Genomic DNA, 16,947 nt, shown 5'->3' on the forward strand with positions numbered 1-16,947 from the left:
TTACGGTTAATAAAACCCATCATTTGATTGGTGGTAGGAAGTCAACTTGCCAGATCCCTATAGGTAAAATATTTGCTTGTTCATCTATTGGTCCGTGTTTAATTTTTTGTATTTTTTTTACCGCATGTCTACTAAAAGATGGTCTATTAACAGTCACCAGGGTGCAAATCAAATGGCAAAACGCCACCGGGGTACGCCGGTGTGAAAACCCATGCGCTCCCATTGAGGACCGTTAGTTAGCTAGCTATTAGCTACAACACTGACATAAATTCTGCAGGTTGAGTCAGTTTATATTGGAATACTACGCCAGTTAACTTGCTATTCAACTGATTTTCTTCGTTGCGCCACAGCTCTAAGGTAAACGGTTTCCACCCTAACCCTTTAATCGCTGGTTAGTTACCGAGTTTGGAATTCCCCGGAAGTGAGGTGGCTACTTGGAGGAGCAAGCCAAAGATAAACACGTATCCGAGAGACTAAGGCGTCTTTAGGACTGGGGTATAAATGTTCAACTTAGACAGCGAAATGCTTGACGAATGGGGACGTAATTGGTCGTGATATAGTTGAGGAAGCCGACATATTTTGTCATTCTAGTGAACGCCCCAATCAAGGCGTTTTGGAATAAGCTCATCAAGTGCATTCCGTGGCGAAAACGTCATCGAATCCGTGAGTAGCTAACGTTAGCTAGGTAGCTAGCTAGTTGTCCAAATTAGTTTCGCACTACAGTGACAGTAGTACAGCTAGGTAGTTAGCTAAACTAGCTGGGTATGCAAATAAAGAACAGTCCCTTCCAGGCCAGATTAGTTTACACAACCCTTCAACTATAATCTTGCATTCTTAACTAGCTAACGTTAGCTAACTAACGATTACTAGGATTATGAAATGACAAGGTCCTAACCTGCTCAACGTTCTGATTGCCTGACGGTGTTGCCCTGTCTTCCTATCACACCGCTGTAGATATTGCCTGCACAATGGTGCGTGCAGCCCTGGTGACTGCCACCAGTCTGGCTCTGACTGGCGCAGTGATTGCCCATGCCTACTTGCTCAAACACCAGTTCTACCCCACTGTGGTCTACCTCACCAAGAGTAGCCCCAGTATGGCAGTGAGTACACACTAGTTCTCTACATTTCCCCTGTTTGTTTGACATGTTTATCAGATGTATGGTCTGTAACGTGGCTTTCCCTCCCTCTCCTCTTTCTGTCAGGTGTTGTACATCCAGGCGTTTGTGTTGGTGTTCCTGTTGGGAAAGTTCATGCGTAAAGTCTTCTTCGGACAGCTGAGAGCTGCAGAGATGGAGGTATGAACCAATGATATGTTGTTTCTGTATTTGTTTACTCCTGTTTGGTTTGCTAGGGTACTATATCTGTATTGTTCAGTAACTACCACTGGACTTCTATGTAATGTAATGCTGTTAATGCTTACGCCTGTGTTGCAACCATCATACCCTCTACACACAACTGAGTCAAGCTGTGCTGTCTTGGTTACACATTCACCATATTTACTAGACTCATGCCAGAAAGGAAAATCTGAAAATAAAATGTCAAAGCCAGTACAGGTTGGGTCAGTATGATAGTAAGGTTATCACTAATATTCACCTTCCTCTCCCTTCAGCATCTGATAGAGCGATCCTGGTATGCTGTCACAGAGACGTGTCTGGCCTTTACCGTGTTTAGAGATGACTTCTCTCCCCGCTTCGTAGGCCTCTTCACCCTGCTGCTCTTCATCAAGTGCTTCCACTGGCTGGCTGAGGACAGGGTGGACTTTGTGAGAGGCTGTTACATGTTAAACACATTTGTATAGATATTTCACATAGTTAAGACATTGACCCTAAACATGTTTACCATCCATAAAGTGGCAATGGATGTGAAAGGAAAGCTCATGTCTTGTCTGTTCTGATGGTGTTTTCCCCACTTTCTCACTCAGATGGAGAGAAGTCCTAATATTTCCTGGGTCTTCCACTTCAGGGTGTTCTGTGAGTATGGGTTATATCTCTTCAAGGTGTTTAAGAACCACTCAGTGATTTACAATATCTTGTCATGGCCCTAGAGTGGTTTACAGTACAGTATGGGTTATGCTATCTTTTAAAAGACCCTACAGTGTATATCAGTACTGTAATTGTTACTACTTATTGGAGTGTTACTGATTTATTCACAGATATGTGAAACTGGTGTTTTTAGGACCAAGTGTGTTTCTTAAATTAATATGCAAATATTTCAGACTGCTGCACCTGGTCCTGGATGCACACCATTTAAACTGAAACATCGACCTTGTAGCTTGATAACACAACTGGCATATCTTGGCAAGAACCTCAAGGCCTATACTAGTGTGTTTAGTCAAAATGACTGGTAGGAATGGACAGAAACCCACTGACTGTCTTCTTATCTAAATCATTGCATCTCTCACCTAGCTCTGATGGTGTTGCTGGGAGTCCTGGACTTCCTGTTTGTCAACCATGCCTGTCACAGTATCATCACACGAGGCGCCTCTGTCCAACTGGTCTTTGGATTTGAGGTTTGTAAAACTATACGTTGTTATTTTTGAATTTCAGTCATATGTGATGCTTTATTGGTATATGCTTGCCACATTTTTTTAAGTAATATTTGTTGACTTGATGAATCTAAGCAGTTGGTAATAATTCAGCGCACTTCTCAAATACCAAAATAATAACTTGTGTTGTTTTAGTATGCCATCCTGATGACAATGGTGCTCACCACCTTCATCAAGTACACCCTCCACACTGTCGACCTCCAGAGTGACAACCCCTGGGATAACAAAGCAGTCTACATGCTCTACACAGAGCTCTTCACTGGTATGATACCTTTATCACTAAATATACTCTACACTGGTATGATACCAGTATCACTAAATATACTCTACACTGGCATGATACCGGTATCACTAGATATACTCTACACTGGTATGATACCTGTATCAGTAGATATACTATACACTGGTATGATACCGGTATCACTAGATATACTATACACTGGTATGATACCGGTATCACTAGATATACTCTACACTTGCTGTACAACTTTAAAGGTCCAGTTTCTTGGATCCACATTAAGCCACATTTCTGGGAATGAAAAGCATGTTCATTGAACATGGTCACTTAGAAATGTCCTTATTTTTTAAAGAAAAGCACTTTTTTGTCCATTAAAATAACATTAAATTGATCATAAATACAGTGTAGACATTGTTAATGTTGTAAATGACTATTGTAGCTGGAAACGGCTGGTTTATGGAATATCTACATAGGCGTACAGAGGCCCCTTATCAGCAACCATCACTCCTGTGTTCCACTGGCACGTTGTGTTAGCTAATCCAAGTGTATAATTTTAAAAGGATAATTGATAATTAGAAAAAAACGCTTTTGCAATTATGTTGGCACAACTGAAAACTGTTGTTCTAATTAAAGTAGCAATAAAACTGGCCTTCTTTAGACTAGTTGAGTATCTGGTGAATCAGCATTTGTGGGTTCAATTACAGGCTCAAAGTGGCCAAGAAACAAATAACTTTCTTGTGAAATTCGTTAGTCTATTCTTGTTCTGAGAAATGAAGGCTATTCCATGCGAGAACTTGCCAAGAAACTGAAGATCTTGTACAACGCTGTGTACTACTCCCTTAACAGAACAGCGCAAACTGTTTCTAACCAGAATAGAAAGAGGAGTGGGAGGCCCCGGTGCACAACTGAGCAAGAGGACAAGTACATTAGTGTCTAGTTTGAGAAACAGACGCCTCACAAGTCCTCAACTGGCAGCTTCATTAAATAGTACCCGCAAAACACCAGTCTCAACGTCAACAGTAAAGAGGCGACTCTGGGATGCTGGTATTCTAGGCAGAGTTGCAAAGAAAAAGCCATATGTCAAACTGGCCAATAAAAAGAAAAAGAACACACTCTGAGAGATGGCTTTGAGTCGCCTCTTCACTGTTGACATTGAGACTGGTGTTTTGTGGGTACTATTTAATAAAGCTGCCAGTTGAGGACTTGTGAGGCGTCTGTTTCTCTAACTAGACACCCTAATGTACTTGTCCTCTTGCTCAGTTGTGCACCAGGGCCTCCCACTCTCTCTCTCTCTTTTGGTTAGAGCCAGTTTGCGCTGTTCTGTGAAGGGAGTAGGACACAGCGTTGTACCAGATCTTCAGTTTCTTGGCAATTTCTTGCATGGAATAGCCTGAGAAATGTTTTTGCCAAGTGACCCCAAACTTTTGAACGTGTGTGTGTGTGGAGGGGCGATACAGACCCCGGTGGTATATCACACACATACACTGAAGTGGGATGTTTAAGACATTAAATCTCCCCCCCAGGTTTCATCAAGGTCCTCCTGTACATGGCGTTCATGACCATCATGATAAAGGTGCACACCTTCCCCCTATTCGCCATCCGGCCCATGTACCTGGCGATGAGGTGAGCAACACCGCTACTCTAAACCCTAGAATAAAGATACCATTCTAAATTCTTAGACCTAGAAGCCAGGGCTCTCTGAAGACTCCATATGTTACACGGCCAACAGATTGTCTTCTCTATTGTTTTGCTGTTATTAGAGGCAGATGTAACCATTAGAACGCTTGAATTTCTGGATTCTATTCTTTAGGCAGTTCAAGAAAGCTGTTACGGATGCAATAATGTCGCGGCGAGCCATCCGCAACATGAATACACTGTGAGTGTGCTATGCATCTGTTTTTTTATTTATTTTGTGATTCCACAATGAAAAAAAATAATTCCTCTTACCATATTCATCATTAAGGATTTTTTTTTTTTTTAATAAACATCGGTGGACTAGTCCATGGTCTATTAACTCTGTGTATCTCTTCAGTTACCCAGATGCCACCCCTGAAGATCTGCTGGCTTCAGACAACGTGTGTATCATCTGTCGTGAAGAAATGGTGACTGGAGCCAAGAAACTTCCTTGCAACCATATCTTCCACGCAAGGTATTTTATGGATACATCTAGACTATTTCTGTTTTAGACAGAACGGTATCAGAAAGTAGAAAATAAGATTCATGTTTTTTTTTAAATATATATTTGACTAGCCATATGAATACATTTCATCACCATTTTTGTCCCATTATTGTATTGGCTGGTCCTGTTGGTTTTCTACTGTTTGTCACCACCTCTCTGTGTAGCTAACTAACCTTTTCCTTCATTTTGTATCTCAGTTGCCTTCGTTCCTGGTTCCAGAGACAGCAGACGTGTCCTACATGTCGTATGGATGTCCTCCGGGCCTCGAACCCCAACCAGCCTCCCGCCCCAGCCCCTGCCCAGCCTCCTGCCCCAGCAGCACCTGCCAACGCCCCTGTCCCTGGTCCACCTGGGAACGGTGGGTAGCACCACACAGAACAACACGCCCATTGTCAAATGTAGTTTCATTGATTTAAAAAAAACAACATTTTTTTAAATTATTAACCCCTCTTTGGAGGACAAATATCTTTAAAAAAAAAAAAAGTCAGCTTTTTTGCTATATATATATATATATATATTTATTTATTTATTTATATTTATTTATTTTATATTTTTTATTTATTTATTTATATATATATATATATATATATATATATATATATATATATATATATATAAATAATAAATAAATAAATAAATAAATAAATAATATATATATATATATATATATATATATATATATATATATATATATAAAGCAGTCACATAACAATAATACATTACCAAACATCAGCTCTTTAATCCCACCCCACAGCCTCTCTCAGCCCATCTCACCTATCACCACAGACCACCTCGTTTGGTTTCCATGGGCCATATATTTTTCCATTGTGCTGTGATGTTTTACGTAAAAAAATGTACCGTTCTAATCGTATAGTATCCACAGATTGTGAGCTGTGTTATTATATTATTTATTGACTGACTATGGCTTTCCAGATCGCCTGACCCTGCTATTTACAAGGTTAATTTGAAGTGCATGTTGTCAATTTTATTTTTTGAATTGTTTTTAACCATTCCTTAACCTGTGTCCAGAAACAAGCTACATAGGGGCAATACCAGAATAAATGATCTATTGATTCTGTCTCTTCGCAGCAAAACCTACAGTGCTGAGATTGTATGCCCCAAATATCATTCTGCTGGTGGCAAGAATGTTATATAATAGTTTAACTGGGAAAAACTCATTGTTGAATCAAGTGTAATTTTTTTTGCACCAGTTCTTATCCATGTGCCATGGAATTGGTACAACGAAATCTCTGCCATTTATTTTGCAACCTGTATGGCGCAGCTGTCAACATTTTTGTCCTCAAATGAAACCAGTATATTTTTATGCCAGCTCCTTTCAGCCAATTAGTATATTTTAATATATACCTAACAAGTTCCCTTGTTTCAGGAAGTTACTAGATATCTCATATGAACCTAGTAATGATTTTATGATATTACTAGATATCTGATAGGAACCTAGTAATGATTGTATGTATGTATGTATGTATGTATATATACATACATACATACATACTTTTGGACATGTAGTGTATGTATGTGGACACCTGCTTGTTGAACATCTCATTCCAATATCATGGGCATTAATATGGAGTTGGTCCCCCTTTTGCTGCTATAACAGCCTCCACTCTTCTGGGAAGGTTTTCCACTAGATGTTGGAACATTGCTGCAGGGACTTGCTTCCACTCAGCCACGAGCATTAGTGAGGTCGGGCACTGATGTTGGGTGCTTAGGTTTGGATCGCAGTCGGTGTTCCAATTCATCCCAAAGGTTTTCGATGGGGTTGAGGTCAGGGCTCTGTGCAGGCCTGTCAAGTTCTTCCACATCGATCTCAACAAACCATTTTTGTATGGGCCTCGCTTGTTTGTGCACAGAGGCATTTTCATGCTGAAACAGGAAAGGGCCTGTTGCCACAAAGTTGGAAGCACAGAATCGTCTAGAATGTCATTGTATGCTGTAGCGTTAAGATTTCCCTTCACTGGAACTCAGGGGCCTAGCCTGAACCATAAAAATACAGCCCCAGACCATTATTCCTTCTCCACTAAACTTTACAGTTGGCACTATGCATTGGGGCAGGTAGCGTTCTCCTGGCATCCGCCAAACCCATATTTGATGTCGGACTGCTAGATGGTGAAGTGTGATTAATCACTCCAGAGAACGCATTTCCACTGCTCCAGAGTCCAATGGCAGCGAGCTTTACACCACTCCAGCCAACTCTTGGCATTGCGCATGGTGATCTTAGGCTTTTGTGTGGCTGCTCGGCCATGGAAACCCATTTCATGAAGCTCCAGACGAACAGTTCTTGTGCTGACGTTGCTTCCAGAGACAGTTTGGAACTCTGTAGTGAGTGTTGCAACCGAGAACAGATGATTGTTACGTGCTTAAGCACTCTGCGGTCCTGTTCTGTGAGCTTGTGTGGCCTACCACTTTGCAGCTGAGCCATTGTTGCTCCTAGACGTTTCCACTTCACAATAACAGCACTTACAGTTGACTGTGCCACATTGAAGGTCGCTGAGCTCTTCAGTAAGGCCATTCTACTGCCAATATTTGTCTATGGAGATTGCATGCCTGTGTGCTCGACTTTATACACCTGTCAGCAACAGGTGAGGCTGAAATAGCCGAATCCACAAATTTGAAGGGATGTTCACATACCTTTGGCCATGTAGTGTATCTGATAGTAACCTAGTAATGGTTTCAAAAAGTTACTGTGTATTATTTTATTTATTTCACCTTTATTTAACCAGGTAGGCCAGTTGAGAACAAGTTCTCATTTACAACGGCGACCTGGCCAAGATAAAGCAAAGCAGTGTGACACATACAACAACACAGAGTTACACATGGAATAAACAAACATACAGTCAATAATACAATAAAGTCTATATACAGTGTGTGCAAATGAGGTAGGATAAGGGGGGTGATGCAATAAATAGGCCATAGTGGCGAAATTATTACAGTATGGCAAATTAAACACTGGAGTGATAGATGTGCAGAAGATGAATGTGCAAGTAGCGGTACTGGGGTGCAAAGGAGCAAAATAATGGTGATGAGGTAGTTGAATGCGCTATTTACAGATGGGCTATGTACAGGTGCAGTGATCTGTGAGCTGCTCTGACAGCTGGTGCTTAAAGCTAGTGAGGGAGATATGAGTCTGCAGCTTCAGTGATTTTTGCAGTTCGTTCCAGTCATTGGCAGCAGAGAACTGGAAGGAAAGGCGGCCGAAGGAGGAATTGGCTTTGGAGGTGACCAGTGAGATATACCTGCTGGAGCGTGTGCTGCGGGTGGGTGCTGCATGGTGACCAGTGAGCTGAGAAGGCAGGGCTTTACCTAGCAACAACTATAGATGACGTGGAGCCAGTGGGTTTGGCAACGGATATGAAGCGAGGGCCAGCCAACGAGAGCATACAGGTCGCAGTGGTGGGTAGTATATGGGGCTTTGGTGACAAATTGTGATAGACTGCATCCAATTTGCTGAGTAGAGTGTTAGAGGCTATTTTATAAATGACATCGCCAAAGTCAAGGATCGGTTAGATAGTCAGTTTTACAAGGGTATGTTTAGCAGCGTGAGTGAAGGATGCTTTGTTGCAAAATAGGAAGCCGATTCTAGATTTAATTTTGGATTGGAGATGCTAAATGTGAGTCTGGAATGAGAGTTTACAGTCTAACCAGACACCTAGGTATTTGTAGTTGTCCACATATTCTAAGTCAGAACCGTCCAGAGTAGTGATGCTGGACGGGTGGGTAGGTGTGGGCAGCGATCGGTTGAAGAGCATGCATTTAGTTTTGCTTGCATTTAAGAGCAGTTGGAGACCATGGAAGGAGTTGTATGGCATTGAAGCTCGTCTGGAGGTTAGTTAACACAGTGTCTAAAGAAGGGCCAGAAGTATACAGAATGGTGTCGTCTGCGTAGAGGTGGATCAGAGAATCACCAGCAGCAGGACCGATATCATTGATGCATACAGAGAAAAGAGTCGGCCTGAGGGTTGAACCCTATGGCACTCCCATAGACTGCCAGAGGTCCGGACAACAGACCCTCCGATTTGACACACTGAATTCTGTCTGAGAAGTAGTTTGTGAACCAGGCGAGGCAGTCATTTGAGAAATCAAGGCTGTACAGTCTGCCGATAAGAATGTGGTGATTGACAGAGTCGAAAGCCTTGGCCAGGTCGATGAATACAGCTGCACAGTATTGTCTTTTATCGATGGCGGTTATGATGTCGTTTAGGACATTGAGCATGGCTGAGGTGCACCCGTGACCGGCTCGGAAACCAGATTGCATAGCGGAGAAGGTATGGTGGGATTTGAAATGGTCGGTGATCTGTTTGTTTTAACTTAGCTTTCGAAGACCTTAAGGGAGGATAGACATTAGGGTAGGATAGATATAGGTCTGTAGCAGTTTTGGTCTAGAGTGTCTCCCCCTTTGAAAAAGGGGATGACTGCGGCAGCTTTCCAATCTTTGGGGATCTCTTGAACAAGCTAGTAATAAGGGTTGCAACAATTTCGGTGGATAATTTTAGGAAGAGAGGGTCCAGAGTGTCTAGCCCTGCTAATTTGTAGAGGTCCAGATTTTGCAGCTCTTTCAGAACATCAGCTATCTGGATTTGGGTGAAGGAGAAGTGGGGAGGCTTGGGCAAGTTGCAGTGAGGGGTGCAGGGCTGTTGACCGGGGTAGGGGTAGCCAGGTGGAAAGCATGGCCATCTGTAGAAAAATGCTTATTGAAGTTCTCAATTATCGCGGGTTTATCGGTGGTGAGTGTTTCCTAGCCTCAGTGCAGTGTGCAGCTGGGAGGAGGTGCTCATATTCTCCATGGACTTTACAGTGTCCCAGAACTTTTGGGAATTAGTGCTACAGGACGCAAATTTCTGTTTGAAAAAGCTAGCCTTTGCTTTCCTAACTGCCTGTGTATATTGGTTCCTAAGTTCCCTGGAAAGTTGCATATTGCGGGGGCTATTCGATACTAATGCAGTATGCCACAGGATGTTTTTGTGCTGGTCAAGCGCAGTCAGGTCTGGAGTGAACAAAGGGCTATATCTGTTCCTGGTTCTACATTTTATGTATGGGGCATGCTTATTTAAGATGGTGAGGAAAGTACTTTTAAAGAATGACCAGGTATCCTCTATTGACGGGATGAGGTCAATATCATTCCAGGATACCCGGGCCAGGTCGATTAGAAAGGCTTGCTCGCTGAAGTGTTTTAGGGAGCGTTTGACAGTGATGAGGGGTGGTCATTTGGTCGCAGACCCATTACAGATGCAGGCAATAAGGCAGTGATCTTGATTGAAAACAGCAGAGGTGTATTTGGAGGGCAAGTTAGTTAGGATGACATCTATGAGGGTGCCTGTGTTTACGGATTTGGGGTTGTACCTGGTAGGTTCATTGATCATTTCTTTGAGATTGAGGGCATCAAGCTTAGATTGTAGGATGGCCGAGGTGTTAAGCATGTCCCAGTTTAGGTCACCTAGCAACACGAGCTCTGAAGATAGATTACATTACATTTACATTTAAGTCATTTAGCAGACGCTCTTATCCAGAGCGACTTACAAATTGGTGCATTCACCTTATGATATCCAGTGGAACAACCACTTTACAATAGTGCATCTAAATCTTTTAAGGGGGAGGGGGGGTTAGAAGGATTACTTTATCCTATCCTAGGTATTCCTTAAAGAGGTGGGGTTTCAGGTGTCTCCGGAAGGTGGTGATTGACTCCGCTGTCCTGGCGTCGTGAGGGAGCTTGTTCCACCATTGGGGTGCCAGAGCAGCGAACAGTTTTGACTGGGCTGAGCGGGAACTGTGCTTCCTCAGAGGTAGGGGGGCCAGCAGGCCAGAGGTGGATGAACGCAGTGCCCTTGTTTGGGTGTAGGGCCTGATCAGAGCCTGAAGGTATGGAGGCAATCACCATGGTCTTGTAGCGGATGCGAGCTTCAACTGGAAGCCAGTGGAGAGAGCGGAGGAGCGGGGTGACGTGAGAGAACTTGGGAAGGTTGAACACCAGACGGGCTGCGGCGTTCTGGATGAGTTGTAGTTTCCCCAATAGATGGGGGGCAATCAATTCACATATGGTGTCCAGGGCACAGCTGGGGGCAGAAGGTTGTCTATAGCAAGCGGCAACAGTAAGAGACTTGTTTCTAGAGAGGTGGATTTTTAAAAGTAGAAGCTCGAATTGTTTGGGTACAGACCAGGTTAGTAAGACAGAACTCTGCAGGCTATCCCTGCAGTAGATTGCAACTCCGCCCCCTTTGACAGTTCTATCTTGTCGGAAAATTTTATAGTTAGGGATGGACATTTCAGGGTTTTTGGTGGTCTTCCTAAGCCAGGATTCAGACACGGCTAGGACATCCGGGTTGGCAGAGTGTGCTAGGGCAGTGACTAGAACAAACTTAGGGAGGAGGCATCTAATGTTAACATGCATGAAACAAAGGTTTTTACGGTATCTGATAGTAACCTAGTAATGGTTTCAGGACGTTACTAGGTATCTGATACTAACCTAGTAATGGTTTAAGGAAGTTACTAGGTATCTGATTAGTAACCTAGTAATGGTTTCAGGAAATGACTAGGCATCTTATAGGAACCTAGTAATAGTTTCATTAAGTTACTAGATATAAACTGGGTTGACTCCCAAGCAGCTGACTGACATGCGTCTCCCTCTTGTCTCTAGTTGGCCCTGGAATGATGCCCCACTTCCCCCCAGGGCTGTTTCCTTTCTGGGGCCCCTTCCCTGGAGCGGCCCCCCCTGCTGGTGCTGCTGGGGCCCCAGAGGCAGCTCAGACTCAGGGAGCTGGTGAGTGTCGTTTCTCCTCTCTGGGACTTAGACTGGCATTTTGACATTCTAGTATAATAGCTAGCTATTAACCAATTGAAGAGGTAGTTTCCCGGACCTAGATGACGAAACGGCACGTTCAATAGAGATTCTCAATTGAGCATGCTTTTTGGTCCAGGATTAGACTTCCCCTGTGTCTGGGAGAACAGCCCTAAAGTGTCCATCCTAACATTCTGTGAACATTGAAGTCATAATTTCTCTTTGTGTGACTCAGGCACCACTGGGGCCAGTACAGTCGGTGCTGCTCCTGCTCCAGGAGGCCCTATGCCTGGGTTCCCCTTCCCCTCTTTCCCTCCCCCACCGTTCCCCTCGGCTCCATGGCTGACTATGCCACCACCACCTCCACCGTTTGGTAAGAGCTGGAGTCATTTTTATTCCTTCACTTAAAAATGAAGCCTCCATCACGATATACTGTAGATGGGCCACCATTTTCAACATTTCAAGCAACAAATTTGTTCTTATTTACCAAGTTGCCGTGGGGAGGGCTGTTCACAAATCTGTAAGGCTGGCATCTTGAATAACCTTGTTACGCTGTGTACTCTGTCCCAGTGTCATCCATGCCCCCTCCTCCCCCGGCCCTGTCCACCATGTCAGAGGCTGAGCTGAGGGAGCTGGAGCAGGAGGGCCGTAGAGGCCTGGAGGCCAGACTGCAGTGTCTCCACAACATCCACACTCTACTGGACGCTGCCATGCTCAACATCGACCAATACCTCACTACCGTCGCCACACTCATGTAATGATGCCTTGTTTTCATTTTTATATGGGGAAAACCACATCTTTTTTTAGTGGGTCAACATTTCCCTTATTGTTTAGCATGTGATTATCATACTACTCCTTTGCTCCTCAGTCCTCCTCAGTCAGAAACCAGCAGTGCTGCTGGCGAGGCCAGTGAGTCATCTCCTCCCTCCACTAGTGCAGAGACCCAGGAGAAAGACTCTCAGAGCAGTACAGGTGCAGTGCATTCTTGACTTTTTCCACATTTTGTTATGTTACAGCCTTTTTCTAAAATGGATGAAAAAAAGAAAAACGTTTTTCTACACACAATACCCCATAATGACAAAGCGAAAACGGGCTTTTAGAAAATTTCGCTAATTTATAAAAAAGAAATTGGAAAATGTCAAGGGGTCTGAATACTTTCCAAAGGCACTAAGTCTCCACTAGTGCAGAAACCCAGGAGAATGACTGTCGGGTAAGTCTTTCTATTGACTGACGGATATTGTGAAAGAATTATTCAGTTAGGAATCCGGCCTAGCCGTTCGTGGGATTTTGAAGCGGCATTTTTTACACTGTAGACACATTTTCTCACTTTAGTTTTGCTCCTATGTCTCTTCTCTCCAGCCGCTGAACCTGAAGCTGTGAATGGGGCCACAGGTTTCTCCCAGCCAGACTCTACCACGTTGGGCGACAGTGAAGACCAGAGGGATGGAGATGGAGAGGAAGTCGGAGAGCCCAACCCTTCAGAGCTGAGGCGCCGTCGTCTCCACAAACTCGAGACCACACCCCCTCCTCCTGACCACTAAAACATGCCTACTGGTGCATTCTGGGAACTGACTTATCAATCAATACATTTGATGACCAATTCATAATTATAGCTGTATTTTATTTCTCTCCTTTCCCCCCTCCTGGCTCTGTTTTGTGTTGTTTAAACTCAGACAGCCAAGAGATAGGAGGAAGGAACAACTTGTTGTTCCACAACCTTTTTGTTGTTGTTGGAACACATAAAAGCAAGAATATTTTCTTTTTCTACTGCCTGACATCTTATGATCCATATGCAGGTTTTGTACCCCCCCCCCCCCCGTTTACCCAATACTGAGGAGTCATATTCAAACACACAGACTGGACTTCTTCAAATACACACCTGGCCTGAGACCGGACTTCTTCAAATACACACCTGGCCTGAGACCGGACTTCTTCAAATACACACCTGGCCTGAGACCGGACTTCTTCAAATACACACCTGGCCTGAGACCGGACTTCTTCAAATACACACCTGGTCTGAGACCGGACTTCTTCAAATACACACCTGGCCTGAGACCGGACTTCTTCAAATACACACCTGGCCTGAGTTCTTGTTCAGTGACAACAAAGTGAACATTGTTTTTATATCTCAGGTCACTGGTACTTGTCCTTCCAACTGTGAAAGGTTGAATTTTTAATTTTTTTCCCCCCTTGACTGTAAAATTGATCCTCCTTATTGTCCAGCTTGTCAGACCGTGTTACAGGGAGGTCTGACCCATTGAGTTAAAGGAAGCAATGTTAAATTTCAATCTGGCTTTGTCTGTAATGGTACCCTATTACCTATGTAGTGCATAGGTCTCTGGTCAACTAGTGCACTATCTAGGGAATGGGGTGTAGCCATAGCGTCCCTAGTGATGGACGATTTAATACCTTCTCTGGGATATCAGGACTTTGCTGCAGGACGTGAGCATTATAACTTAATAAGAAAGTGGGTTGATTTAACCTGTACATACTGTAAAAATAGTTTTACTAGGATGATCTGTACATACTGCAGAATAAACCATTGAAATGAAACGTTGCTGTTATCTGAGCTCGGCGTGCATGTCTTTGTTGGGATGTACTACATGGATGGGTTCACTATCAGGAATATTAATCTCTGCTGTCTAGGAAAGACAAACCAACACGAACTGTACTCAGCTGGTGGACTGTACTCGCCTCTGTGTTTCCCCTCTTAATATTTCACACTTACTATAGTGGTAGTGTAGGGGCTCTATTCAATCAATCCGTAGCACTGTCGAACCGCTTTGTAGCGCGATTTGACAAAAGGCAATGTTCCCGCAGTCGCAGAGACTGCTTTCACGGTAGATGCTGCGTATGTCGGCTCAAATGGAAATTGCCTTCATTTTAACGCGGATCTTCAGCGACTGTATGGCTTGAATCCAGCCCTAAACTGCAGAAAGGCACACCAACCTAGAAGAATAGGTCCACTTCAGAATTTCCATTCACATTTGATGTGTTGAGACGCATTGTAATTACAAGATTAACACCGATCTCAGTATATTCCGTTTAAGTTATAAAGCCCCTAGAAAATTCCCGTATAAAATGGATGCCGGTGAGAAGGAAGAGGTATTTGGTCCATAAATGCTAAAACAACAGGTGATATCTGATTAAATAAGTTAGTACATTGAAGTAAACTATCACAGAAAATGACAAACTAATCTACTGTTGGCTCCATTACTTATGGAAGTGGTCATACCGACGTTACTGTCTTTTAGCAAGTAGGTAACAATACTTTCCGTAGTGGAATGAATATAGCCTGAGTATCAGTGTTTGTCCTCTTGCCAACTCTGTTGTTCATTGTCAAGCCAAACATTTGACCGGGACAAGGAGTTGACATGAAATGGCACAATCAAGCTAATGAATACACCGGTCAGTTGACAAACACATTGTGACCAATCAAAGGAATAAAAAATAAAACGAGACTTTGGAGTTGTCTCATCATAAAAGTTGCATAGTGACTCTTCAGTGAGGACGTTTTGATAGGTTTGTTTATTTGTCTATTGGAATGAGGTATTGACTGTCTGCAGCTGTGAGTGGTCAGAAACCTGAGAGAGAGCACTTTAACATTTCACTGCATACAGACAGCATCAGGGTGTGTCCAAAATGGCATCCTCTACCCTGTATTGTGCACCATGTCAGATAGAGGGTCATGTTAGTTCTGTGGTGTTGGTTCTGGTCAGGAGGGTTACTGGTCGAAGACAAGAGGTGTTGTCTCAATGTCCAAGTTCCAAGGCATCATTGAGACAGTTTATTACCTTCAGTGTGGATGTGAGCTGGTTGACCCAAGGAACACCTGAGTCAGCGTCTTCCCCTGCTGGGTCATCAAAGAAGTACGGCCGCGGTACTCTGTTGCTGACGGGCATATTGCAGCCCTGCGACAGAGGGAAGAAGCACGTCGGCATGGGGTTAGCTGCTGTTATTTGGTCAGCATGGGGTTAGCTGCTGTTATTTGGTCAGCATGGGGTTAGCTGCTGTTATTTGGTCAGCATGGGGCTAGCTGCTGTTATTTGGTCAGCATGGGGCTAGCTGCTGTTATTTGGTCAGCATGGGGCTAGCTGCTGTTATTTAGTCAGCATGGGGCTAGCTGCTGTTATTTGGTCAGCATGGGGCTAGCTGCTGTTATTTGGTCAGCATGGGGTTAGCTGCTGTTATTTGGTCAGCATGGGGTTAGCTGCTGTTATTTGGTCAGCATGGGGTTAGCTGCTGTTATTTGGTCAGCATGGGGCTAGCTGCTGTTATTTGGTCAGCATGGGGTTAGCTGCTGTTATTTAGTCAGCATGGGGCTAGCTGCTGTTATTTGGTCAGCATGGGGTTAGCTGCTGTTATTTAGTCAGCATGGGGTTAGCTGCTGTTATTTGGTCAGCATGGGGTTAGCTGCTGTTATTTAGTCAGCATGGGGTTAGCTGCTGTTATTTGGTCAGCATGGGGCTAGCTGCTGTTATTTGGTCAGCATGGGGCTAGCTGCTGTTATTTAGTCAGCATGGGGTTAGCTGCTGTTATTTGGTCAGCATGGGGTTAGCTGCTGTTATTTGGTCAGCATGAGAACAGAAATTAACATCTTCTTGAGGCGGTCGGAGGACTCTGAAGATGAGGATGAGGAGGCTGGTGGGAAGCAGCTCCCATATCAAGAGAATTGCCCTGAACGCCAAGTAACATCCTGTCTCCCAGTTCACTACGCAGGTCAGCCTGAGGAAAGACAAGAACTGTGTTATGTACATTGCAGACGGACTGCACAGAATTAACTTGTCTAAAAATGACCTTGCATCCCAAATAACTACTTATTATGCATCATTAGAGTCTGTCTCCCCTTGAAAATACTGACCGTTTTCTCAGTGACATCTTGCCGATGTCGCTGAATCAATTTAAACCATTTTGTAATTCAGTGGAGGCTAGTGGGAGGAGCTATAGGAGGATGTGCTCATTATAATGGCTGGAATGGAATAAATGGAACGGAGTCAAACGTGGTTTCCATATGTTTGATACCGTACCATTAATTCCATTCCAGCCATTACAATGAGCCCGTCCTTCTTACAGCTCATCCCACCAGCCTCCACTGTTGTATGTTAACTATATGAATGAAGCTCTTTACCTGGTCAGAGATGTTGTCTGGACTCCACTCTGTGATTTTGGGACAGTATGAGGAGAGCCAGGTTGTA

General features: G+C 43.7%; 1 protein-coding gene across 2 annotated transcripts; it reads left to right on the forward strand.

Moving 5' to 3' along the window:
- The first annotated feature begins 168 nt into the window (after positions 1 to 168).
- LOC106612292 (E3 ubiquitin-protein ligase synoviolin) lies at positions 169 to 14,321 on the forward strand. 2 transcript variants are annotated; one of them, XM_014213323.3, is made up of 16 exons: positions 169 to 357; positions 955 to 1,100; positions 1,203 to 1,295; positions 1,610 to 1,762; positions 1,922 to 1,970; positions 2,406 to 2,509; positions 2,681 to 2,807; positions 4,307 to 4,406; positions 4,594 to 4,659; positions 4,816 to 4,932; positions 5,160 to 5,320; positions 11,612 to 11,734; positions 11,988 to 12,125; positions 12,323 to 12,506; positions 12,621 to 12,724; positions 13,112 to 14,321. In XM_014213323.3, the coding sequence occupies exons 2-16, from the start codon at positions 969 to 971 to the stop codon at positions 13,291 to 13,293; spliced, it is 1,833 nt and encodes a 610-aa protein (XP_014068798.3). In that variant the 5' UTR covers positions 169 to 357; positions 955 to 968; the 3' UTR covers positions 13,294 to 14,321. The 2 variants fall into 2 exon arrangements, with proteins under 2 accessions (XP_014068798.3, XP_014068797.3); XM_014213322.3 differs by lacking the exon at positions 169 to 357 and adding an exon at positions 381 to 663.
- The last annotated feature ends 2,626 nt before the right edge of the window (positions 14,322 to 16,947 follow it).

The sequence above is a fragment of the Salmo salar genome, chromosome 09 (assembly GCF_965601325.2).
Source record: "Salmo salar chromosome 09, fSalSal1, whole genome shotgun sequence".
Taxonomy (NCBI): Eukaryota; Metazoa; Chordata; class Actinopteri; order Salmoniformes; family Salmonidae; genus Salmo; species Salmo salar.